Source organism: Empidonax traillii, unplaced genomic scaffold (assembly GCF_003031625.1).
Source record: "Empidonax traillii isolate 1590-97213 ecotype Southwest subspecies unplaced genomic scaffold, ASM303162v1 scaffold551:size421405, whole genome shotgun sequence".
Lineage (NCBI taxonomy): Eukaryota > Metazoa > Chordata > Aves > Passeriformes > Tyrannidae > Empidonax > Empidonax traillii.
Window position 1 is genome coordinate 219,805 of NW_020955744.1, and position 26,351 is coordinate 246,155.

At 36.8% G+C, this 26,351-nt stretch overlaps 1 protein-coding gene across 1 annotated transcript in view; it reads right to left on the minus strand.

Moving 5' to 3' along the window:
• Positions 1-210: 210 nt before the first annotated feature.
• The window catches only part of MGAT4C (MGAT4 family member C), a 54,660-nt gene continuing 28,519 nt past the window's right edge, over positions 211-26,351 (minus strand). Inside the window, exons 3-5 of the mRNA XM_027897603.1 lie at positions 8,968-9,123; positions 4,330-4,477; positions 211-2,447 (exon numbers count right to left, since the gene is read on the minus strand). Coding sequence (XP_027753404.1) covers positions 1,291-2,447; positions 4,330-4,477; positions 8,968-9,096 — 1,434 coding nt within the window. The 5' untranslated portion in view covers positions 9,097-9,123 and the 3' untranslated portion in view covers positions 211-1,290. The remainder of the gene's footprint in view (positions 2,448-4,329; positions 4,478-8,967; positions 9,124-26,351) is intronic.

The following is a 26,351-nucleotide window of genomic DNA, read 5'->3' on the forward strand; positions in this document are numbered from 1 at the left end:
TGTGTGATACACTAGAAGCCCAGAACCAACACTGAAGTCATGCAGACTGAGGAAACTTTTCTATTTTTTGTCTAAAGCCAGGCAAAATATTCTTGCAGGGAATATGCCTACCAGAGGTAGTAGGAAGATGTCTACAAGACTAACATGATCAGAATTACAAAGGTGCAAAAAAAACTCTTAAAAAACAAACAAACAAAAAATGCCAAACAAAAAAACCCCAACAAACTAATTTAGGAGGGTAATAATTTCTCATTGAATAAGAATTATTCATTTTGTGTCTCTTCTACTGACTATAAATCACTCAGAGCAGATTGGAGCTTACATTGATCTCCAGTTGATTAACCTAGTACAGTTTAGATTTGTAGCATACATGAACTGGACATGTAGATAGGGAAGGCATATGTTAAAAGTATACTGTAGTATTCAGCTATATGCAGATGTCTCAGGGAGAGTTCTACATATTATGAAGGAACAAAAAATGCTGAAGCTGAGATCTGTTAAGATGCCTAAGAGAACAGTGCTGCCTTTTAGGTGCTTGGGTTTGATAGTGACATCAGTACTCAAGCAGAAACCTTGCTTACTGTGAGGCATTTTGTTTGAGTAAGAAAAGTAAATTGGTCCCCTAAATAATATAGAATTCAAGTACTACTAATTTCAGTGAAAGGACCCAGAAAAAAGAACAAAGGATATTTGTTGAGACAGAATAACTGACGCAATTATCTATTTTTTTACATAATTGTCATGTCAGATTTATAATTTTACATACATTCCCTTTTGAAAAGAAGTTGCAATGATTAGCCACGCTATTTTTTTACAGTGCTCAGAAGGAAACTGCCAGTTTCAAGACAGATTTCCTTGTCACAACTGCCTGTAAAAGAAAAACATCACCAACTGCAGTACAAATGCATACTATCATAAGATTTTAAATTTTTATGTGCATAAGGTGCAATCCAGTTTCTGTTCACAACATATTGGTCATAGATTTAAACTTTTTGGCAATTATAGGGTGGTTTTTTTGTTCTGTATGGTCCACAAGATCTCTCTTACAGAGAAATAATAATAAAAAAAGTGTTTAAAGATCTCTTATAAAATTCAAAATTTCCAGCAAATAAATGTTTGTATATTGCCTGACCAAACTAGTAAAAAATAAATTGCTTTACTTGTTTTGATATTTCCCCAGATTTTCTATGTCTTTAGTGAAGAGTTTTAAGGGTCAGTTTTTCTGGGCTACAGCACCAGTTGGGACCCAGGTGACTGTGTGCACTCTGTACCTGCTCGGGTGTCTTTGCTTTACTGATTTTGTGTTTGAGAAGTCCAGACGCTAATGCTCCTAATGATCAGCCATTCTTTTTGACTTTTGGTAACAAGTATTCTCATGCAGTTAACATCAAACAGAACTTTGTGCTCTACATCTGTTATTTCAAAATTCCCATTTTTGAACTCCCCTAGTCTCAAGTAAGTTGTACATTGTCTCCCTTTTTTATTGCCTACAATCTTTTCTCCTACTTCCAGGGCTCCATGATGTAAAATGTCATTTTGCCGATCTTCAGTTCCAGTGACAACTTTAATTTTGCTGATTTTAATGGGCTTTTCAAATACAATTCCATAGAAGTCTCCACTAGAAGGAGCTTTGCCCCAAAAATACTCATCAATGCTGCTGTAAGCCTTGCTTGCCTCATAGTTTTCAAATACATTCATGTTGGTGTGCAAGTTTGCAGGTGGGTTGTCAGGGATATCAAATGATTCCTCTTCGAAATCATCATCCTTTAACTTGTTTTCAGCTCCTTTGTAAGATGAGTAGTATCCCATGTGTTGGAACAGAGATGGCTTAAAACGTATCACTTCCTTTTGAGCTAACAGCCCACGAAAGTGGATGAGTAGCCAATCACAAGGCATTTCTTGGTAAAACATCAACAGAAAGTGAGCCAGTCGTGGGAGGTCATGAGAATGGTAAAGCTTTCCAATGTATCCCAGTTTAGAGAATTCCAAAGTCACCCAGTAGGATCCTTCTCGTGAGGTAATTACTTTCTTAACAGCAGTCAAAAAATTCTTTGAGCAGCGAACATCATCTTCTAGCATCACATAATAGTCAGAAAGATTAGCACAAAAGTTTAGAAGGAAAGCGTAATCTACATTTTGTTTTGATCGAAACTTCACACGGTCCTCTGGGTCATTGTAATTTCTTTTGAGGCCATCCAGTACAGGATAATAATCCTCAGGGACGTGAATAACTATTAATCTGCCTGCAATTATATGATGTGCAAATTTCTGTGAAATATCCTGAACCATCCCTTCACACCAGGCTGAGTCAAAATCTGCCAGCTGTACTACCACTGCGATTTCTTTGAGTTCCTCATAGCTTGACTGTTCAAATATGGACTTGATGGTCTCAAGCAAGTAATTTCCCTTTTTCCGTTTTACAGAGGATAATCCAATTGTAAGATACCCTGTACAAAAGACAATTTAAACAAAAACTGAGTATCTGATATTGGAAACAATTTTGTCACAAAGCTATTCTCCAGAGCTGTGCTTATATTAAATACACCTTGTGAATGGTGAAAAGTGAGAAATTTGGTATGTGAACTTATTAAGTTGCATGTAATAAAGGACCTTTATTGCCTTTTCATAAAGAAGTAACATATTGCAAGCAAATAGACATATGGAGACTATTGCGTCAAACATTTGATTGTTAAATACAAGGAATGGCATGTCATGGTCAGACGCGAAAGCAACGTGTACATCTCATAGATGAAACCACACAGACAAAAATAAGGGTGTAAAATCTGTTAAAGAAAGGGGTTTATGAGGCGATTACTCACACAATATTTTTAAAGCTAAGAACTGCCAAATGCAGCACAAAAATATGATACATAGATTAATTGCAAAACTTTTATAATTTTAAGCTCTCTAAAAGTCTAGCAACATTTATGCATAGCTGCACAGTGTTATAGATTTTGCATGGATAATTTTTTTTCAGCATGTTCCTTTTTTAGCTGAATTTGTTCAGTTTTCCTTTTTCTAATCCTTTTTCAGGACTCATTGAGCATTTTACAGGGAACTCCTTTTTCCAAGATGCAATTTAGATATTATTTTAAAGTAGAAGAGAACTTCTTTCTCTTTTTTTTTTTTTTTTTTTTTTTTTTTTTTTTTTTTTTTTTTTTTTTTTTTTTTTTGTGCAAATAATTTTTAATGCTGTTACGTCTTTCTAGAGAGAGATGTATCTTAATGATAAGGGAAGAATTTTCATCTCTGCCGTTTTGTAGTCACTGCCATTGAATTTTTACCAGCATTCCAAATCAGTTTTGTTTGCAGATATTTGCTAATATATCTCTATTTTTCTAACTTCTGATGTAAAAAATATTAAGGCTTTGTAACTGACAGGGTGTCTTTCAGTTGAACTTACCCAACTTTCTTAAAATATGATGGTTTCTAAAGGACTACTCTGATAGAGTGATACAGTGTTTCCCTCGAGGCTTAAGTCAGCTCAAAAAGCAGTTGTACAGTCAAGTACAATCCCAGAAGTCATTTACGCTGCCTACAGAGGCCCAGATTTTTCAAATCTAATTTGAACAAACTTTATAGCTTTCCACAACTCACATACTATTTTATTTTACCTTCTGTGTTTGAACTTCTGAGCCTTGCAAAATGATTGATTTGGAACACAAAGGACACCTGTCTAAAGACTAGGAAGGCCATATTTCACTTCTAGAAGAAAGTCTTAAACTTGCTTTCTTGTCTGAAACCAGAGTAACTAAAGAGTCCATCTGCAGATAGCTCTGAAAAGAATCCTTTACTGTCCCCATAACAGCACAATTAACCTCCCTTATTATCACAGCTAAAGGATCAAGGAGATCCATTTACAGCTGCTGGGCTGGCAGAATAGGGAACCTGAAGGGTGTATCTATGTGATCCCAAGCATACTTAAGATTGGATTTACTGGTTATACAGACAGAGATTGATAGGATGGTCTCAGAGGGTGGTTACAGTAAACCACCAGCATATGCCTTGCTTTTGCTTTCTAAATCATCTTCTTCTTGCCTGGGAGGAGATCCATAGAAGTATGTTCACACAGACCATCCAGGGGCTGCCTGAAGGCTGTCTGCAAGTCAGCCATTTGGTCAGAAGGTAACCAGGCTGTGGGGCAATCACTGTTAGGCCTGGACTTGCATCCACTCAAAACTACCTGTGCAGAGATGGCTGTCCCACTAACTCTTGAGATTGTCACTGCATAACTCAGCCAGTCTTGCCTAGAAATACCAGAGGGACTATATGGATTTCATCTATTTTTAAGTTACCTCATTTCATAACATTCAGATTGCAGTTACTTACTTTTCCTTGGCAAAGGTGTGCCAGCTAAGAAGCGATAGGAAATGTTTATAGATCCTGAGAAATTAGACAAATCTTTAAAACTGTGAACATAACGCTCTGGGTTGAGCTGGTGTGTGGCTGTTTCTCTGATTAATTGCTTGTCCCCTTCCTAATATTGGGAAAACAAAAAGAATAGAAGAGGGAGAGAGAGAGAAACACATTTGTGAGTGCCACCTGAAGAGGAAACATGGACAGGCAGGTTTCCAAGAATAACATTTTTCAGTATCAGCTTTTGTGAAAGCACGTATATGCCACCTTATAACCAACCAACCAACCAACCAACCAACCAACCAAAACCCAAAAAAACCCACCAAAAAAAAATCCCAAACCAAAACATTACTGAAACATTACAGAAAATCTAACACAACCTTTTAGATTACAGTAATAGGAAAAGAAAAAAAATATTTTGCACAAAATCTCTCGAAAAGTTGCAAACACTAAACTATTGGCAAAAAAATGCTATGATATTCAAAAGAGGGTTCTGTCAGCAACAGATAACTTTCATCGATGTAGAAGTGGGGGATATTTTTTCTAAATGTTTTCAGTGATTAAAAAAAGCCACTGTACCTGCTGCAAACGAAAGACTAAACTAGATTCTGTCACCTGGCTCATTTTGCCATTTTTCTGAAAAGCTTCTACTCAGATTTGTGATAAGAAGAAATACATGTGATCATGCATACAGCAAAAGCTTTCTCTGAATTTGATGAACACTGTTTGATGGCATAGAAAAAAAGGCACATTTCTCACCATGCCTCCTCTTCCTGCCTCCTCCTTCAGTCTTTTTCTTCCAAAAGGCTTTCCTAACAACAGTGAAGTCACAGAAGGGAAAGAGCAGCTTCATGAGTAGTGCCCTATCCATAAGGTCACTTGGGCTTCTGGAAAAATTTGTTCCTTAATACTTAAGAAAAGGGAAAGTATCTAACAGGTTGTAATATCATGAGACTGAATTTAGAAGTAGGAATGCTTATTTAATTTACCTGGTTTGATCTTAATCTGATGACAGACCCATGTATGAATGAGTTCATTTATTCTGATATATACAGTGTGTTTATGCACTAAAACCTCCTGATCTGTCATTAAATGGGAACACTGCACAATAATAGTACTGCTGATAACAAGAACAATCACAGAAACAGTAAACAGCACTCATTTAATGACACAAATATTAGAAAAAGGTGTCAAAGATATATTTTACGGCACAAAGAAATATTTCTGTAAACTGATCGCGTATCCATTTAGAGTTCATTGTTTTTCTTTCAAAGAAGTAGTAAATAATCCACTTCTGAGCTTAGTAAAGATCTTTGGCAGACATCCAGGGGTATCTACCCACACTGTTATGCTCTCTTGATCTGCAATATCTCTCAAGCAATTTCTCTCTATTCCTTCTGTGCTACTTTGTATTTGCTCATAAGTTATGAGAGGAAGTTTGATGATTAGATTCAAGATTAAAATCAGTGGTCTCAGTGGTCTAGGAATAGAATACACAAAATATATCAAATGGAAAAATAAATGGGCCAGTCCAAAAACTTCTTTTTTTTTTAAATCAGTCTTTCTTTAATGTCAGAAGATTGTGTGTCATTGGTTCCAGAACAGAGCACCAAAATTCCTTGTTTCATAAGAAGGTTTTGGAATGGAAACCCATTCTGCTGAAGTTTTCCTACATAAAAAGTTTCAAAATGTTTAGAAATAGACAATGTCAGAACAAAATGTTTTGATTTTAATAAGTAAAATATTTAGACTGACCACAAAAATTTTCCCTTATTTTTTCAATAAATGCTTTCTGTGGCTAACTTTTTTTTTTTTTGATAGTTGCTATTTTCATTCTTTTGTTAAATGATGGGCAAAGCTGACATATGGATTTTTTCCAAAAGATTAAAATCTGTTTCTTCTATCTCAGACTACTATGCAGAGGTCAGTGAAGTTGAGGAGCTTGATAATTCTCTTTGTTTTTCTTCTTTAGGTTTTTTTTATGATGGTTCTGCCTTTTATCTGTTAACAAACCTCTAGCTTACATTCCAGTGTTTGCTGAAGCTTGAGAGTTTTATGTGGGTGCCATAGGTTGAAGTGCCAGAAGTTCTCCACTCTTTATGGAGATACTCTGCTCTGCTAAAGATGCTGTGTCAGCTACAATAGTACTATTGTTTCCATAGTGCCCAAAATGGTGATAAGTATTCATAGAAGAGCACAAAACACATGCTTTGCTTGCAGTTCACTTACGACTCTGAAAAGGTTTAAAAACCCCACTGCATATATTGTGATATTTGGGATATATTAATTCAGTATGTCTTCAAAATACTTGATCAAATGTAGTTCACATGTTACAGATGAAGCACCTTAAACAGCTTTTCTAATATACATGCATCAACAGTGCATAACTGCATACCCTCTATCCAACATACTTAAGCAATTTTGCCACATGGGCTCCTTCTATTTCTGCAGCAAATGCCCTGCAGAAAACAGTTATGGGATTTTTTGTGCATGTGAGACTCTCTGAGCAAAACCAGAAAGGTTCTCATCTCCCTTCTTAAGACTTCCTATAATGAATATCACTTTATTATTCTAACATTGAAAAAGATTACTCATCTCATCTTACATGTGGCGCCAGAGATACCAACTCCTCAGTCGTTTGCACAGCCTGCTGCCTGAGACTGGGAAGGGGAACTCAGGATGAGTTGCTTTCCTTCTATCAGATACCTTGAGCAGATAGTCCATCAGGAGATAGGCTACAATTCTGAGCGCCTTCGGGGCTCTGAGGAGTTTTATATTCTCATTCCCTGAGGGGAATTGGTTAGCCTGTTGTCCTCAAAGGCTTTCCCCAAATATCTCTCTCCTCACCAAAACCACTGAAATTGCTCATCTTTTAACTCAGCAGAGAAAACACACAGACATGGAGTGTTTGGAGCTGTCAGATATGGTCAGGGAAGTTGAAAAGAAAACTAAATAAATAAACTAAAAAGTCAACAGCCTAACACATTTGAAAAACATTTGATGGACCATAAAGGTATCAAGAGATCTGGAAGAACTGTCAGGAGACTTGGTAAGAGACTTGGCTGGGAGCTACATGAATGCAAACATGCCAGAACTGTGATGAGAGAAGCAATGAGAGAGAGAGAATTTATAAAAAAGTGGGGAAAAGAAGAGAAAATTAAGACATGGAGCCATCTGGGGAGCTGGCAAATGGAACAGGAAAAGATTTCAAAAACAAACCAAGAGGAACACCATTAGCAGTAATAATAAAAGCACTTTCAGAAACATCTGGGGAACTTTGAAACAATTAGAGAATGGAGAAGAAACATCAGGGAAAATACCACTAGAGAAAAAAAAAAGTGACAAACCAGATCAAATTTGATCATAACCAAGAAATGTTAAATAAATAACAGAGTGAAAAACTTTAGTTTTAGAGAAAGACTATGTCTGTAATGGAGTAACATGCTAGAGGCATGGGTTATGTTTTCAGTGACTTAAAAAATACTAGCATAATCTCAATTTGTAAAAATTGATAATACTGTTATAAGTAATTTCAGAAGTAAAATATTTTGAATTAAAATAACTAGGAAGTTATATATGGTTCTGATAAGTAATTTAAAGATTTTTACTATTTGTGTATCATACTTCTTGTCATACTGTTATGTTTCTTTTCAGGTCCAACTTGAAACTGAACTTCACCTTTCAGAATATGGGAAAGCCCATACTTTCCCAGTTCAATTCGAGATCAAGATGGGAATGTCTAATCATATCACAATATAACATATTCAGTTTAGTAATTTTACTATTTACAAGCTCCAGTTGTTAAGCCACCATGTTCTTTTACCTGCAAAGAACTGGAAATTCAATCCACTAATCAAGACTTCAGGGCTTGTTTGACAGTCGGCACTGAGACACCCCTACATTACATATAAACTGTAGAGTTATGTTACATTGTCAGAAGGTTATTTTTTGAAATTCCTAACACAAATCTTCCTATATTTTTATTTTCAAAATCATAGGCTGGGTGGCATTTATGTCTATTTATTAATACTGTAGCACCGAACCTGTGAGACTCAAATCTGAGATACAGAAGGTGAGAAAAACACAAAATAAAACCACTAAAAAAAAATTATTTATGCAAGGAGCTTAAAGTAGATGGAATTAATGTGAGTTCTCTTTTATAATTTTATTTTTATAATAGACTTTAATGCAGTATTCACGGGTGAATTTGCAGTGTGGACTGAAATTAGCTTATGCAAATATTTCAGATATAGTCTATTTTCAACATTAAAATTGAGGGAAATCCAGAAGTATGGAAAATGTAGAGGATATTTTGACTCAAAAGACACTTGATGGAGTTAACTTCATGTTTTTCTATACTCATTATCTCCCATACTTCCAATAAACAGTGACATATTTACTTCTGTGGAAAGGACTGTTAGGATCTTACTGACACTGTATGCGATATACATTAGGGAGCTGGTTTCATCATAAAGGACACGTCTTGAGGATACTTCACTGTTAATGGTACACAAACAGGGAGAATTGAAGGAATTATGAAATTTAGTGTTTAACTAGGGATATATCCTGTTTTCTGGTTCTATGATAATTTCTCCCATCTAAAAAACTTACCAGAACGTAACCGTCTTCAATGTACAAGTTCATGAACAGCAAGCAAACGACAAGGACTCCTAAGAATGACACTGCTGATCTTTTCCGCAAGCATCTCATTTTATCAAAATATTTCAAGCTGTGTCTCATGTGAAGAACAGCATACAGTAGTGTCACCTATGAAAGAAAACCACAGTATTACAAGAACTGTCTGCCCAATAAACATTATAGCAAATCAACTTACCTTCAGATATATCATATCCCTTCAAACACACAAAGACCCCACACTTTCAGGTGAAATTAATTTCATTTAATCATTGTCATCTTCAAGTTGATATAGTTGAGATATAGTTAAGATCACATACAATCAACTATAATTTAAGTTTTCCTTTTTTGTTTGTTTGTTGTGGAGGTTTTTTGTCAGTAAAGAAAAAAAAAACTCTTTGCCATACCTATTTTAGGCTGCAATTACCACATCACTGTGGCAGGAGTGCATCAGCAGTTCAGTTTCCTACACTTAACTATCAAATGCCAACTTGATGTCTAGAGATGATTTGTTTTCCTATGTACCTATGTTCCATTTGTTCTCCTATGTACCTAGGTCTCCTCCCAAAGACAGGTCAAGCCAATAGGCAAGAACCAAGCTATTGCATGACTGTGTTGTTGCCAATAGAAGAATTCCGGATACCAGAACTTCCAGGAACAGATGAGGTACCTTCCCTGAAGTCAGAAAGCAGTAACAAGGCTGTGCAACATCCCTCAGCCTTAGACCTCTGCACCACAATGGAAAAATTTTCAATTGAGATATCATTTTCTTCTTCAGAAGAAAGGTGTATTTCTGTCTAAAAGCAGACACATTTAAGCAGAGTATTGGGAAGTCTTGGCCTAATTAAATGAATCAAAGAAGGGGGGCATGGATGATTATAAAGCCACTCAGTAGTTCCATTCAAGGTCAAGAAGGAGGGCTGCCTAGTCATATCACGAAGTTGCATATTGATTTTAGCCATTTTACTCTTTAAAACAAGATGAATGGTATTCTTGCCCATCAAATCATAAACAATAACATATATAGGACTACAAATGTTTGAACAAGATTTGGCCACAAACGGAAGATCACACTGCCCAAACTCTAAGGGATTATCAGCAAAAAAGTACATTATAAGCTTATTATATATGTCCTCACTCATATTTTGACTATTGTCCATAGCAATGTCTGATTTTTCAATGCAATTTAATGTATAGAAGTCATATAAAAATTGAGAGATTGAAGCTATCCTGTGTGAAGTAGCAAAAAGCATGACATGCACAATGGTTAAACCCTGTACTGAATACCACAATTTTCATAAGCATTGAACATCTAAACTGATACAAAAAAGACCAAATTAGAATTTCCATTAAGATTTGTCATGTCATATAGAAAATTTTCTACCCTAATAATAAAAAAACCTTCCAAGCACAAAATTCAATATATATTTGTTTTGCCACACTGAATAAATATATCTAACAATGTAAAATATGAGTCCATTAACCTCTAGAGAGCTGGGAGGTGAATATATCAAATATTAGTAATGCAGATGTGTAACTGCAAGGTTTTTTCCGTATAGATTCAAAATAAACTGCAGTAAATGGAGACTGGTTTAACACAGAATATTTTTAAATTCACTACAGTGAGAATAAAACCAGTTTACATGTTGCATGTAGGACAAAAAAAAAGGCATTGATAAGAATTTAGATTTTTGTCTTATGTATTTGAAGGTGGGCTAAATTACAGAAGCCTGATTATTCTGAAGGTGAAAAAACCCAATGTAGATTTTTTTTAAGTTACATCAAGGATTTCCTTTTTCTTAATATCCAATGAATGTAAACATCGTGAAGAAGCTGTTAGGGACATGAATCTCCAAACTCTCCCTAACTCCCTGCACCTCCCTGTGGCAGCACAGTGGTTGCTCGTGTCTATAGATTCCAACAGGCTGTTGAGGAAATGAAAGATTGCTCATTTTAGAAAAGACTGTGTTACACATACAGTTTGGTGGGTTTGTTTTGTTTTGTTTTGGTTTTTTGTTTGTTTGTTTGTTTGTTTTTTCTTTCCCCTCTTCTCACACCCTCTGTTTCTCACAGTATAATTGCTGATTTTCAAAGCAGTACATTCTTTTTAAATCCTATCAGAGGATCACTGGATTGATTAAACTCTGACACTTCTCACATAGGGGCATTAACTACCCTGACAATTGAAAATGCAGGTAGTCGGAGTTAAGAGTGCTTGCAGACACTGGCAGCTTATTACATTCTGAAGTTTTTCTTTTGACAACTTAATAATAAATAAATGGGGGTGGGAGTGGGGGGTGTGTTTCAGTGATGACTGGGCCATATTTGTTGGCTGGACTGCAGTGTTACACAGTTCCCCCACCTTCACTCTGAGCAGCCTGACTAAAGTCCGGAAGGATGAAGAAGAGGAGTTACAACTATATTTGCTGGTCATATTATATTAGTTTTTCCCGCTGTATTTTTCATTAGACAATTACTATGTTGGGTTGGCAACTAAAACAGGGGGAATTACACAGGTGAGGATGGAGGAACATAAAACTGCCATGACTAAAGAAGATGTACAGAAAGCAGAGAGCCCAGTATGGTCACCACTTGAAGGAGATCACCTGGATTACTTGTGTGGTTTCACAGGAAGCCTTTACATGACTGTTTTACAAATGGAAACAGCTGAAAGCAAAACATCAAGTATCATGCCAGTGAGGGTTTTTTCCACTCATAAGACCTACTGGTAGGTCCATACCGAGTAAAGAAGCGGAGGACTCCCCGAGGAGAGCGTGCCCCAGATCCGTACGTGCCAGGGGAGGCTCTGACAGCACCGCTGACACCAGGTGGCAGTGCGGACACGCTCTTACCAGCCCCGACCAAGCTCCTCGACCTGTCCCTCCCAACCAGTTTGTCCGAAGGTGCTGTTTGACATCCTTATACTAGAAAACCTAGCTAAAACCGCTCCCAGGATCACACAGATGCACATACAGAATTCTTTACGTCTTCTTAGAGCTGCTTCCTCTTGCAGCTCCGTTTCCAGTCTTTAGCATTGCATTGTGGAACACTCCACAATTGAAATTTGCACAGAAAAAAGGTACATCTTACTCATTTTTCCCAAGTTATGTCATTCACGTTTTGAAAAATAGTCTCAGAACTTCCTGCAGTGGGACCTCTGCTGTTCTTTAAGACCATTTGAATATTCACCATTATTAAAAACCTAAGACTATGATGTTGAAAAACAGGATTCAATTCTTGATTCAATTCTTAATTCAGTTCTGAAGGCACAACTTTGCTTGAGGATTTTATGCCTTCGTTATTCATGCACAATTAAGTAACTATCAGGATGGTATAAATGCAATTTGTTTCATGAAGCTGGCATTAAGCAGTTAAACATAGTAATTAATAAACATGCATGAATTATAAGTCTCTTCTTTTCTAAATGAGATGTATTGCTTTCCTCCATCTCTTCAAAGAGAACTTTTAAGACCTCAAATCCCTCTGCACATGTATGTGTTGCTATCAGACATACATGTGCAGTTTTACATAGTAATATGAAATTATAACTTCTTTGACTTTCTAAAATGATACAGCAATGAAAAGGTGGTGAGCTAAAAAATGCAATGATGTACCTTTACAGTGTGAAAAGGCTGCACTTTATGAGATCTGCAAAGGTGTGAAAGCTGTATAAAAGTCCAAGATTGATTTTCACATGATAATGTGAAGTTTTCTTTTGAAGGATTTACAATACTCAGCAGAATTTTAAATTTTTCAAAAAAAGTAAATCCCAAATGACCATTTAGAAAGAGTATGTTCTTAATAAGCCAGGTCCTTGAAACCACAAAATTAAAGTATTTAAATTTAAATATGTTAAAATTTTTAAACTTACTAAATTTTTATTGCAATGTATCTGTTCCCAAGAGGAAAAAATTCCATTAAGAAAGATTTTTTCTTTATTTTCCTCCTTTCCAAGTAAAAGACTTTTTGCCCTCCCTATATTACTCTACTCTAGGACACATATATGCACATTCACTGTGGTAAACCATTTCGTATTTGATCCACTCTAATTCTTCATCATTTTCTGGTAATACTAGGAATTTTTGCTTTTTCCCACTTTCAGAGATTATTATTTACTTTCCTGACATATTTTCTCCATAAACAGATACATAAAAAGGCCCTGTGGTGTTCCTTTACCCTTAAGGATGCCAACCCAAGTTAAGGACTTAGCCTTACCTAACAAGTGCAGTGAATCTGCTTGTATGTACAGCTGTACAGAGAGCAACAAGGTCATCTTTGTATTATATTCTAGTCTGCTTGAGCAATGTGCCCCAGAAGCTCGAGAAAAGGTGCTTATTTGCAGAGGCACTGATGGCTGTCAGAAGTGGCAACTGCATTAATTTTACATTCTAACATTTCCAAATGAGGAACGTAGTTTTGCCTGTCACTGCAGAGTCTATATTCCGGGAGGTAAAGTAGAGCTGATCCACTACCACATTTATTATATCAACAAAATCCGTAGATAACACACAACCCTCCCCATGACTGGATTATTAAATCCCTTGTGAACTTTATTGCAATCCCTGATTTGTCTAAAGCACTCAGAAGAAGGTACTTCATTCTTCAGTTTTGTGACATACCATTCCACCTGTAACATTCAGTCTGTAACTGAATTGCTTTACTTGCAGTTCTTAATGCTTGTCCAATTTGTTTTTCAGTTTTTCTTTTTGGAAGGCTGCACATGATGCCTCAGGATTGCATTCAGTTGTCTTTATGAAGTGGCAGAGGAAACACTTTCAGAAAAAAAAAAAAAAGAGGAAAAAAAGAACAAAATGGAATTTTTTAAAATTGTTATATTTTGCATGTGTCATGATCTTCTTATACAAGATTAAAAAAACCAAAATCTAGGCTGTGATATACATTTGAGCTACAGATGGTAATGAACTGGAGAATTATAATTTATAGGCTATTCCATGGGGCTCAGACAGACTCCTAGCAAGATTTGCTGTTTGCCTTACTGGAAGCCTGAAAGTACTTATGAAATGTTTAAGGTTGACAGGCAGGATGTTTGATGTCACTGGCAGCAGGGAAGTAAAAACTGGGCTGAAGAAAATGGAAGTTTAACTTAGAAAGAGGCTAGCAAATCCAGATGATAGAGTTCAGGTTTTAGACTAGACCTAATCATATTGTTTGTATGACTTTCCATTGTGTAGCTTCACATGCCTAAAATAAATGGTTAAAGATTATCACATTTTCTGAAATTTAGATTCTAGATACAAAAATTTGAAAAAAAGAGAGAGATATATTAGTAGGCAGATTACTCAAAATTAATACTGATAAAAGGATGAGCAATAGAAGGGGGTTTTAAAAAGGGATTTGAAAGGCATACTGATACCTGATCCACAGAATTTCAAACACTGATGTAGCATACAGACATATATAGACCCCAACAGTTTGTGAAAAGGGATGAGTAGGTTAAAGGGGAAACAGATGATTCAGTTGAGGCAAGTTACCAAACAAAGTAGAGAACTTAAATTCAAGGCAGGTATTGGAGGATGAAGAGTCTTTCCTGTCTGACAGCTTCAGTGATATAAAATGGAGTCACAAAACTTACTTTGACTGTAACGCTCTGAGTGAAATGTAATGCATTTCTTCTGGCATGGAGGAGTCAAGTCTAATCAAGGGGAAGAGATGACTAAGAATTGTGAAGTCATATTGATGGTAAAGCACTATCTAATCCATCACTGGATGGATGGCTGTATACCACTGGAGATATTTTATCAAGTAAGTTGTAGTGTAAAATATGGGTTTTAGAAAAGTGATATAGACAGTGAGTTAATAGCATGTGGAGAAAGCCTGGAAGAAAAGAAAAAAATTGGAAAAGAAATCTGAAATAGCCCTGAATTTCTGCTCCACAGAGACAAAGCAAAGAGGAAAATAAAACAGCATGGGCATGAAGAGGGAAGAAACAGCTAGCTGTAACATCCAGAGAGAGTAAGATTAGCAGCTTTTACAGACACAGGAGTAGGGTTCTAGGCTGAATCAAAAATACAGGGAAAAATCCTTGAGCATTGAAAATAGCACTGGGCACCATTCAGAGAAAATGTTTAGAAAGAGGAGGATAGACATTGAGTTAGATAGATATTAAACAGATTTTGTCTATTGACTCATCAGTTAATGAAAATAATACATGGATACAAATACCGATAGATTCAACAGAAGATAAAATTTTAATGAACAGTTGTCATACAGTACATTCCTATACTCTGTAAGTACTGGGATTATCACGTACCATGACTTATCAAGTAAGATAAATTCCTTGAGCCTATTAGGTACCAGGCTGAACAAACTAGAGGAACATCCTGGTCTGAAGATACCTCTGCAGCCCTCAGTCCCTTCACCCAAAGCACAGAATATATGAGCTAATACCTCAGCAACACTTACTCCAGGTGTTAACTTTTACCTCAAGGTCCCACAGTCTCTTAGCTGAGGTTCACAGCTAAAAGCCTGTCAAGTATCATGAACATCATTGTTTTAATAGAAGTAGACAAACTTATTTATGTGGTGAAAAGAAAATTAACATAAATTGACCAAAGCCAATTAGTCTCGATGAAAAGAGTTTCATCTTATTCTGATGAAATCTGTTCATGGTTTTCTCTACAGCACACTTTGTAGCCTCATCTAACAGAAAGGTGAGTAACTGTTTCACAGAACTGCAAAACCACAGAACGTTTGAGGCTGGAAGGGACCTTTGGAAGTCATCTGTTCCACCCTCTATGTTTTCATAAAGCCACCTGGAACCAGGTGTCCTGGGTTGTGTCCAGGCACCTTTTGAATATATCCAAGGAGGGAGATCCATAATTTCTCTGGGCAGTGTGTGCCAGTGTTCAGTCACCCTCACAGTAAAAAAGTTGTTGAGGGAACTTCCTGTGTTTCAGGGTGTGCCCATTCCTTCTGATCCTGTAAATGTGCACTGCTGGCTCTGTTGTCTTTGCACACTCCCTTCGGGTGTTCATATAAACTAGTAAGATTCCCTTGAAGCCTCTTCTTCTCCGGGCTCTACAGCCTCAGCTCTTAAATCTTCCCGTATAAAAGACATGCTTCAGTCCCTTAAACATCCTTGTGTCTCTTGTTGGATTCTCTCCATCATGTCCATGTCTCTACTGGGGAACCTGGAACCAAGTACAACACTCTAGGTGGGGCCTGTGGCTTCACCAGTGCTGAGCAGGGCACCATCCTTGACCTGCTGGCCATGTTTTTTCTAAGGCAGCCCAGAACACCATTTGCCTTTGTGTGAGTTGGCACAGGAAGGATGAAGGAACAAACACAAAAATATTAACAAAATGCAAAGAGTACTTTTATTACTCCACCAATTGGGGATCTTCAAAACAACATGAAGGCAGAGGCACACAAGCAGGGTTGCAGGCACTGCAGAGCTTGGTCCAGGTTCAGGATCACTGAACTTACTGGTTTTGCCTGTGGGTCAGGGATTTGTACGGACATAGTTCACCACTGTTCTTGATGTTTCCTGCAGCAGAGCATGAAACTCAAACATGTTGGATAGGGTGTCTATCACAGCCTGTATCATCTACATGCAGACGTTCTACTTGTCAAATACACAACAGTACATGGCAATTGATACACGTTTTTTGACAACCCAGCTATAAGTCACTTGACTGTGTTTACAACAGTCTGACAATCTTCTGTTATTTCCCCACAGTCATCTTTTTTGCAAGGACCCACTGCTGGCTCTTCTTCAACTTCACATCCACTATGGCTGCCAAGTCCTCTTCTACTAAGCTGCTTTCCAGCTGGGTATCCCCCAGCATATATTGGTGGATGGGGTTGTTAGGGATGCAGGATTTTGAACTTCTCCTTGTTCACGCTCATGAGGTTTCTTTCCATAGCCCATTTCTCCAGCTTGTGAAGGTCCCTTTGGACTGCAGCACAACCCTGAGGCATATTAGCCACTCCTTTCAGTTTTGTGTCATCTACAATCATTTAGTTATTTTTAATCCTGATGTGGAGAAAAAAACCTGATCGAACAAACCAAAGAGCTTCCATGCAGTCACAGATGTATGTGACTAATGTGGACCTGTTATTTGATGTAATGTTGACCCTAAAGGTGGTGTTAGGCATTGAGTTGTCATTATACTGATCCATCCTCTTCTCACTTCACAGTGCATGTGGCTTGTCAGAAGGCAGCATTACCAGATATGTAAAAACATGAGAGATTTATATGATTAGGAACAAGTAACATTTTTTGTGGTAAGTATTCACTTCTGAGGAGATACTCTTGGTCCATATAATGAAGATATCTCAGGTACTTAAAGGTGTTTTAGCCTGGCATTTTTACATATTGTTTCACAGAGTTTACATAATAAGATGTAATTTGGGGAATCCTGCCTAGATTTTTTAAATTTTATTTTATTTTTTAGGTTTTTTACTAATTACATTGCTGGGTCCTTAACCCTCTACTTAGACTAGGTTTAACTATTTCAGAAGTGGAAAAAAGTAATTTTAGAAAGTTGGCTGTTGAGGGGCAACTCTCAAACTTATGAGATTCTACCATATAATCAGTTATTTGAGCAAAGCCATTTGTGAAGGTCATGGTACCTTTGAGAAATAATGTAAAATAGATTAGGAGATTAAATGCCAGAAAATTTGTTTTCACTGGTCATACTACTAATCTGTTTCTAAGATAAGAGTTTCATTAAGATTTTCCACTAAGCACCCAGGCAGCAGCTTCCTGATCAATAAAGTAATTCATTCCATAAAGAAGACTTAGAAAACTATGGAGGGGTGTGTGTGACCAAAAATTGGCTTATTCTTTAAAAAAGAAAGAACACATAAGCTTCAGTAAATTTTGATGAATAAGTGTATATAAAATGAGAACAGTTCTTTAAAAATTGCTACATTTGTTGCTCGTGTTTTCTTCTGATGTTTTGTATCTTCGTCTATTGTCACACCCAAAATATACTGCTATGATATTTTCTTTTCAGTAGAAGTAATCCAGTGTGGACAAAATGCATCCAAAATTTGTCATCTTATCTCTGCAGTCAGAATAACTAGCAGAAGCCCAATATCTCCAAAACTGTTAATGCATTCACAAATGGGTAGCCTTGATTGCATTTGTTTGTTTTTTAATAAGAAAGAATTAAAAATATTTTCTACTCTTGAGTGGACTATGTTATTTATGGAGGAGTCTAGCCTAGATCTATTATTTTAATTGATGTTGATTGTGTAAATAATGAAGATGGTTTTAGAGGTACCATAAAATCTACAATGTTATCTTGAACTCTAATGCAATTTGATCGTGCAATCTAAGCAGGATCTGTAGTGGGAGGGGTTAATAGCTGCTGTTGCAAGTATCATTACTGTTTTGCCTTTGGAGTTAATGTTAGGTTAGAGACCCAGCAAATAAATCCTTCATGGAAGGGAAGCAGACCAGCTGCACTAGCAGCTTTCAATTGCCATGATGGTGAATTCAACTTTAATCATCAGATTTCCCATAGACTTCGTAAAAGTGGCTCTAGGCAGAGTGAAAAGGGACCTTGGATGAATAGCTACGTGTCGAGCTAACAGGCATTTCAGATCCATGAAGCTGAGTAGCATGGGATCTCTGTGAGCACTCTGACTTATCTAAAGCTGCTTTCAGTGAGCAGGGGCATGCTACCCTTTATCTCTGTGACCTGACAAGAAAAACTAGTTCCATTTGAGTAGGGAACGTCTCTCCAAAGCCTGTGCCTGTGGAATTTTCTGCTATCCAGTGAGCAGCTGGAGCTGTATTTCATTGAACTGATGCACCATTATTCAAAGGGATAGTGGGGAAGGAAAAGGTGTTACCACCTCTGTCTTGGAGCAGATTAGTTTCCAATTTTTTAGGAGATGCTTAACTCATTTGGCTTCTAGCTTCAATTTATCTGTTTACTAGCATTACGTTTGGTGGTATCTGTTAGGTTGTGCCAGAGATAATTTTGTAATCTAAGTAAAACACTTTTTCCCTTATTTTTCTTTAAAAAATCCCAAACCCCGAAGAAAGAACATCAACAAAATGGATGGATGATATAGTCAACCTGTCAGGTGTGGAAAATAGGCTTTTTTATCCTTACCATATGGCAAACACGATGATCAATAAAGGCTCAAATGACCTTTTCCAGTATTCTACATGTCAGATTTTATAAATAAACTCCAGCAATGGCAATAAAATATGGTTAGTTATCGAGGTTTCTAATATAAAAAGTATTTTTTTAAATCTTATTTTTCCAAATAAAAGTTAAATTAACAAAAGTCGGTAGCAGAGAGTGAATAAATCTTTAATAAACATATCACATTTCTCTTGAGTGTTTTCAGGTAAACTTCCACTTTTCCTCTGAAGAAGCTATACAATATTGCTTCACATTAGTGACAAAGATTATTTTTTTTATGTGTCTGAAATCAATATCATAAAAATATGGTTACTAAATAAAACAGTTATTTCAATTAAATTCATTACATGGACAGGAAGGAATTTTTAATAATGGTAAAAAATAAGTTCAATAAATCTAGATGTGCACTTTGATCATCTGTTTTTCTCATTTTTACAATGTCAGGAGACACAGTTTTTCTTCTTTGTGAAGAAAAGATAATTTTAAAATTTGAGGAAAAAGAAGTACTGCAAAAGATCTCCTCAGTAGAAAAAATACATTTTTTGCAAGTAAACTTCAAACAAGATCAATTGATAACTTAAACTTTTAGTTGGACCTATGGTTCCTGGTTCCTTTAGAGCACCTACCTTGCAATTTCAGTCTGAATTATAGAATTATAGAATCACAGAATTAACTGGGTTGGAAGAGACCTCTGAGATCATCAAGTCCAATCCTTGATCCAGCCCCACTGTGATTACTAGATCATGGCACTCAGTGCCGCATCCAGGCTCATTTTAAAAACCTTCAGGGATGGTGAATCCACCACCTCTCTGGGCAGCCCATTCCAATGCCTTATCACTCTCTCTGCAAAGAACTTCTTTCTAATATCCAACCTAAACCTCCCCTGACAGAGCTTAAGCCTGTGCCCTCTTGTCCTGCTGCTGATTGCCTGGGAGAAGAGATCAACCCCCACCTGGCTACAACCTCCTTTCAGGTAGTTGTAGAGAGTGATGAGGTCACCTCTGAGCCTCCCCTTCTCCAGATTAAACAACCCCAGTTCCCTCAGCCTCTCCTCATAGGACTTGTGCTCACGTCCCTTCACCAGCCTTGTTGCTCTTCTCTGGACCCGCTCCAGCACCTCAATGTCTTTCCTGAACTGAGGGGCCCAGAAACGGACACAGCACTCCAGGTGTGGCCTCCCCAACACAGAGTACAGGGGAAGGATCACTTCCCTGCTCCTGCTGGCCACACTGTTCTTGATGCAGACCAGGATGCCATTGGCCTTCTTGGCCACCTGGACACACTGCTGGCTCATGTTCAGCCTCCTATCAATCAGTACCCCCAGATTCCTTTTCACCTGACTGCTCTCCAGCCACTCTGTCCCCAGCCTGTAGTGCTGCAGGAGGTTGTCGTTTTGTAGAGGCTTTTTGCTGCTAATGATATTACAGAGACCTCAGGGAAACTAACTATCTAACTCAGCAATGAGGAAACACTGATTGAAATGCTTAAAAAATTTCAGTATCCTGTGTTTTTCTAATAAATTGTGATGTAAATAGATTTAGTGAACCTTAAAGACAAGAGACGTAGCATCTTTTCAAACAAGACTTTCAGGAATGACTACAACAGAAGAGTATATAATAGCTTTATTGACTGATACACAAAGTCCTAGTTCCTGAGATAATACTTTCTGACCACTACTCCATTACTAATTTTTGGGTATTTGTCTATCAATGTATGTAGTGTTGATTGAGAACTACACTGACATTCATCCCACTAAAAGGCAATATTCTAAAATATATCAGATGAATTGTGCCCAAAAAGGCCCATTCACTTCACTGGCTACAAGAATAACCTTGGCAGACTCAGATATAGATACCAAAAGAAAGGAATTCCTTTTCCTTGTTCTTTAGTAATTTCTTTTTGCTTCCTTTTTAGGGACAGCACATAAACAGTAAGCCACTGTTTCCATCTCCAAAGCATGGACCTACAACACAGACCTACACCTTTCCTCAGCATAGAAATGTCCTAATTCTCAAAATAACACAAGGTCAGATCTCGGATTGTCCCCATCTATGCCACTGTGGCTGGCATATCTTGCTTGCAGTAGACCGCTGAAAGTTTCCCTCCTCTAAAAAACTTGAGTTTAGTTGTCTATCCCAAGATAGTTCCCTTTTTGCACCTCATAGACCAGTTTCTGACTCTGCTGCTCCCCCCCCCAGCTTTACCCAGAACATGGTTTTGCTGCTGCTAGAACTTCTGCTCAATGGATTCATCACAGTACAGCACACAGTAGATAGACATGTATGCCCCACAGTAGGTACCTAATAGCTTTACTGCAGGATATTTGGAAGTTGAAAGAGATACCCATTAAAGGGCTTAACAGCCACAGTGTACTCATGCCCTCAAGTTGTGTTCATGTGGAATGAAATCTATGGTCTATCTGTATCTCTGACTCACCCACAGTCCCTGGTAAGATGGGAATCTTGGTTCATTCGATGCATTCAAATGAAGCATCTGATTTTAGGTGGAATAAATTTTCTGTATGGCAGGACAGCAAGTCAGAGAGCTGTTTCATTTAAATGCAGTAACTGAACTGAGATTCAGATCTTGCCAAATGCTAAGTCAAAAGTACATATCGACTTTCCAGTCTAAAGATAGAACATCTATTGTACACCATTCACCCTAATTCTCTTAAATCATCAAAGCAATATGATTCCTTCTTAGTGTTAAATTCCTGTTTAGACTGGTTTCTGAACCTTTTCTGTAGTAAACAGGCAGCTATAGAAACTTCCAGAGGGAAACATACCTTTCATAGAATCATGGAATCAGTTGGGTTGGAAAGGACCACTGAGATCATCAAGTCCAACCCTTGATCCACTACCACCACAGTTACTAGACTATGGCACTAAGTGCCACATCCAATCTCTTCTTAAATACCTCCAGAAATGGAGAATCCACCACCTAACACTTAAAACAAGAAAGATGAATTCAGTTATCCCCACTAATGAGACAGAAAAAGCACAAGAGCAAGTCAGTTTTTACATAACTAAAATGAGGTGACATGAATATTACTTACTTCAATATTTGGTAACCACATCTCTAGGACTTCACTAGACAAGTGAAGAAAGAATATGCCTAGGCATATTCTTAACAAACTTATTCTCCAAACTTTACAATTAGTCTGTTAAATACATGCAATAGAAGTATTTGTGAAATATGGAGAAAAAGGAAAAATTAGCATTATTTCTTGGCTATCTAGAGATATAAAATTTTACACCAGAGAAAAAAATGTTACTGAAGATTAACCAAATTATTTCAGAGATGCCATTTTTCCTTACTTCTGCACCTGCATAGCAATTTGGATCTAAAAAAATGCACAAAACACCTCCTTAAATATAATTTTCCACCTCCTTTATTAGTAATGTGGTATCTTTCTAAAGTTTTATCTCCATCAAAGTACTATTTGTGCAAAAGTCATATGCCAAATGCAGAATGTAACTGCAAGAAAAAAGTTTTGTATATTTATTTCTTGAGTGACTCTCTATGACTGAATGGAACATTATCTTACAGAAGCATCAGTTTAGGCCAATGTTATGTTTGAAACTTCAGATAAAGAAGACTCTTTTTTTTTTTTTTTTAAATGGATTGAGGTCTACCCAATAAAGGAAAAAAAAAAGCACAGTAAACTACAAAGAAAATTGAGGACCTTGTTAACTCATTTTCTAGTAGATCTGAGATTCTTGCTGTTAATCAGGTATATCAAAGGAGAAACTTGGCATGTATAGTACTCTTGAGATGTATGAAATCCCAGGAATGAACAAATGATTTGCATTATCCACTACAGAGATTTATGGTTTCCTGGACCTCTGAGGTTCAGTTGAATATTTACCTTCATGAAATATTGTTGAAGGAATTAAATCAGTCTATTTCATTTTTTTCTGGACACTATGCACAGAAGTGATTGAAAATACAAAAAGGACCAAATATTCTTCACATTTGAACATTCTATATGAAACCCATGGAATTCCAAGGAGGTCAAAGGAATTTACAAAATATTATTTCATGCAAAAAAATCCCAATAAAAAAAAAACCAAACAAAAAACCCTAAATAAACAAACTGAACCAAAAGAACTACTCCAAAATCAAACAAAATAACCCAATACCCTTATAAATCTTATTAAAGAAAATATATTTTCATGAGGTAAGGTGAAGATGCTTATATTAGATCTTCTTTGGTTTTAGAAGAGGAAGTAAGCTGTCCAATTTAATGTCAAAATTGATTCAAAGATTTATAGTATGACAGGTTGTATGAATTCCATTTTCTAATATTAGAAGAACAGAAAAAATATCATAAAATGGATTTGAACATTTGCAGAAAATGAATGTCATTACACTAAGAAATCCATACATTTTACTGGTTATCTGACTGTGACTATATGGCAGGATAAATGCATGTCATTTTCTGACCTCTATATTGTCAAAAAATGTGGTACAGCACATTATGACTGTTTGTTTTTAAAGCATGGAAGGATGAAACAAAACCACACCTGTGCAGTAGAAAGAATGTGTTTAAGTTCTTGATTTAAATTTTAATAGTACATCTTCAGTATCATACAAACACTAGTAGTCAGCAATCAGGATATTGTTGAGAATATCATCCCCAAGGTTTCCAGCAGCAGATCGCAAGCTGTCATTTTACCTAAAAAATATTTTCCAGAACAGGAAGTTCTGCATTCTTTCTATTCTACTTCTTTTCAAACTTTGGATTTTGGGATTTTGAAGACCACTGAGTCTTCAGGTGACTTCTGCATATCTCACTTAGGATCACAGTATCATAACAGTTGATATTTAGTGTGTAGAATGTAACAATGCTGACAAAATCTTCTGATGAGTGTCTTTCGCCCCTAAATCAGACAAGATCCAGTGGATGTGCCAGGGAGCTCAGCACTCTTTCTGCAATGGAAACATGGGATGTGTTCTGATGAAACCTAATTCTTTTGGAAACTGACTGTAAAAGGACTCTGTGACAGTGATTCTGTATCTCTGTGTATCCACCACTAAGTAAAGGAAAGATTAAAGCTATGTAGCCAGTTCATCATCCTTATAGAGGTGCAATTGTATTCAGGAAGGTAAAAATGTGATATTAAGAGGGTTTTAACCCTTTCATTACTACTGGGCAATGTAACTTGCTTCTTTATCAGAGAGCACAGTTCACATCACACCCTGCATTTACACTGAGATTGAATCCTAGCTCTTTGACACCTTATGTCAGTTTAAACTTATAATTTTCTCTTCCAGGACATGTTCTCTTCTCTATGTATATAATAACATAAGCTACGTAACTAGTTTGGCCTAGATCCCTATCTTTTAGGTAGTTAAAGATAGCTGAAATAAACACCAGTTTGCTGCCTCTACTACTAAATTACTCAATAATTGGAGAAGGAAACATATGTGGGCATATAATACCATCAGGCTTACAAAAGCTGTGCTTGTGTCAGGCAAGACACATCATGCTAAGAGGTGGTGTTCTGAGCTGTCTTGTTCCTAGAATTTCAGAGGAAGCGTTGCTAATGCTAATTCAGAGGAAGCATTGCTAATGCATGGCTGACACCTTAGTAGCAAGCTGTGTGAGAGTGTGCTTTTCAATGGAAGCTCTAGAAGCCATGTACTCATCATCAAATGCAGGCACAATCTCCTTGTGAAAGAAATTATTTGCAGTGTTAGTGATAATCAATATTTTTCAACTGTAAATTTTTAGCAACTAAGTTTTATGAATGGCTCTTCTGCATGTGAAGGAGGGAAGTAGCACTAACTATATCTGCAAATGCAGCCAAGCAACCACACTGTGACTCGATCATTTATATATTAGAATGTGACTCAGACATATAACTAGTAAATTAGAGGAAAATGGTTGAATTGCCTGCAAATGGAAAATAAGGCAGATATGTGACTTCTATAATTTTGAGTTTACAGTTAGTTATTTTATATAAATCCTTAATGCAGAGAAAAAGCAAGAGAAGAATAAACAAGGGGAAAAGCTAAAAATTCTGGCTTTGTTAGTTGGCAGTATTTGATTGAAGTAGATTCAGTAGTGAGAGGACCTTATATTAGGTACTGGAGGCTTTATAGAATTCTTTGCTGGAAGAATTTCTACATGTTTATGGTTGAGGTATTTTCAATATTTTACCATGATTACACTTTAAGAAGAGCTGTGAAATTACAAGGAAAATACTGTAATTGCTTCGTGTTCTTCCTGGCGACTTTTGGAGCATGAAACCAAAAGCCAGAACTCAGATATGTTTTTAGTTGCCCTCAGCTCTCAGTATGACCTAATATCTAATTGTTGCTCAGGATGTATGTAGCCTTTTTTAAACTTGGGTTTAGGAGTAGAGGTAGAAGAACTTCCATGCTTTTTTATACCACTGAATGTTTGAGCTGTAATAACTGTTGAGATTCTCATATAAAATTACCATTTTCTTTATCACTACCTAACACATCTGGGCTGAAGTTAGATATCAGCCTGGGCTTTCAATGTTCTTTTGACCTCTGTTTGTAAAAATCCTGTAACATCAATATGATATAACCTTGTGAAATCAACAGGTGAAGTGTCACCTTTCTGTGATTCCCTTGAAATATTTAAATACATTATTTTAACATGATATTTGTTGCCTAAAGGCAGTATATTCCAACAAGTCTGTGTGTAAACAGTCTAGTTATTTTTTATTAGTAAATCTACAGAAACAAAGATGATTATAAATAAATTACACATTCTACCTTATCTGCATTTCAATGTTGCTTATTTTCCATTAATATTTCTGTATTTTCCATTAATATTACCTGTAGCTTGGTAAGTACAGAGTACTTTTTTATTGATTGTTGTTTCTGTTACACTACACGGAAAAGCAGTTTGTGTTTCTATACTGGCTTACAGTGGGCCATGACTTATAAAAAAGCGTAAAAATGTAAAAAATGTAAATAGTTAGATCAGAGAATCATAATAAATGGCCAGTCTCTTCGCGAACGAAGAACCGGGGAAGGTCTTTCCACCTTCCAGCCTGCGCATTGGATTTTTTAGGTGAGACACAGCGTGCGCGGAACTGAGCCCACCCTTTAATCCTGAGGTTCATCTGCCGGGGCCAAGCACGCTTGGACGGTGGCAGCGAGGTCCTCAGGACGTAGATGGATTGCCTTACAGGGCTAGCGAGCTCCATCTGCCCGGGGAGTGTCCTAACCGGGAATCGAACCCAGATCTCA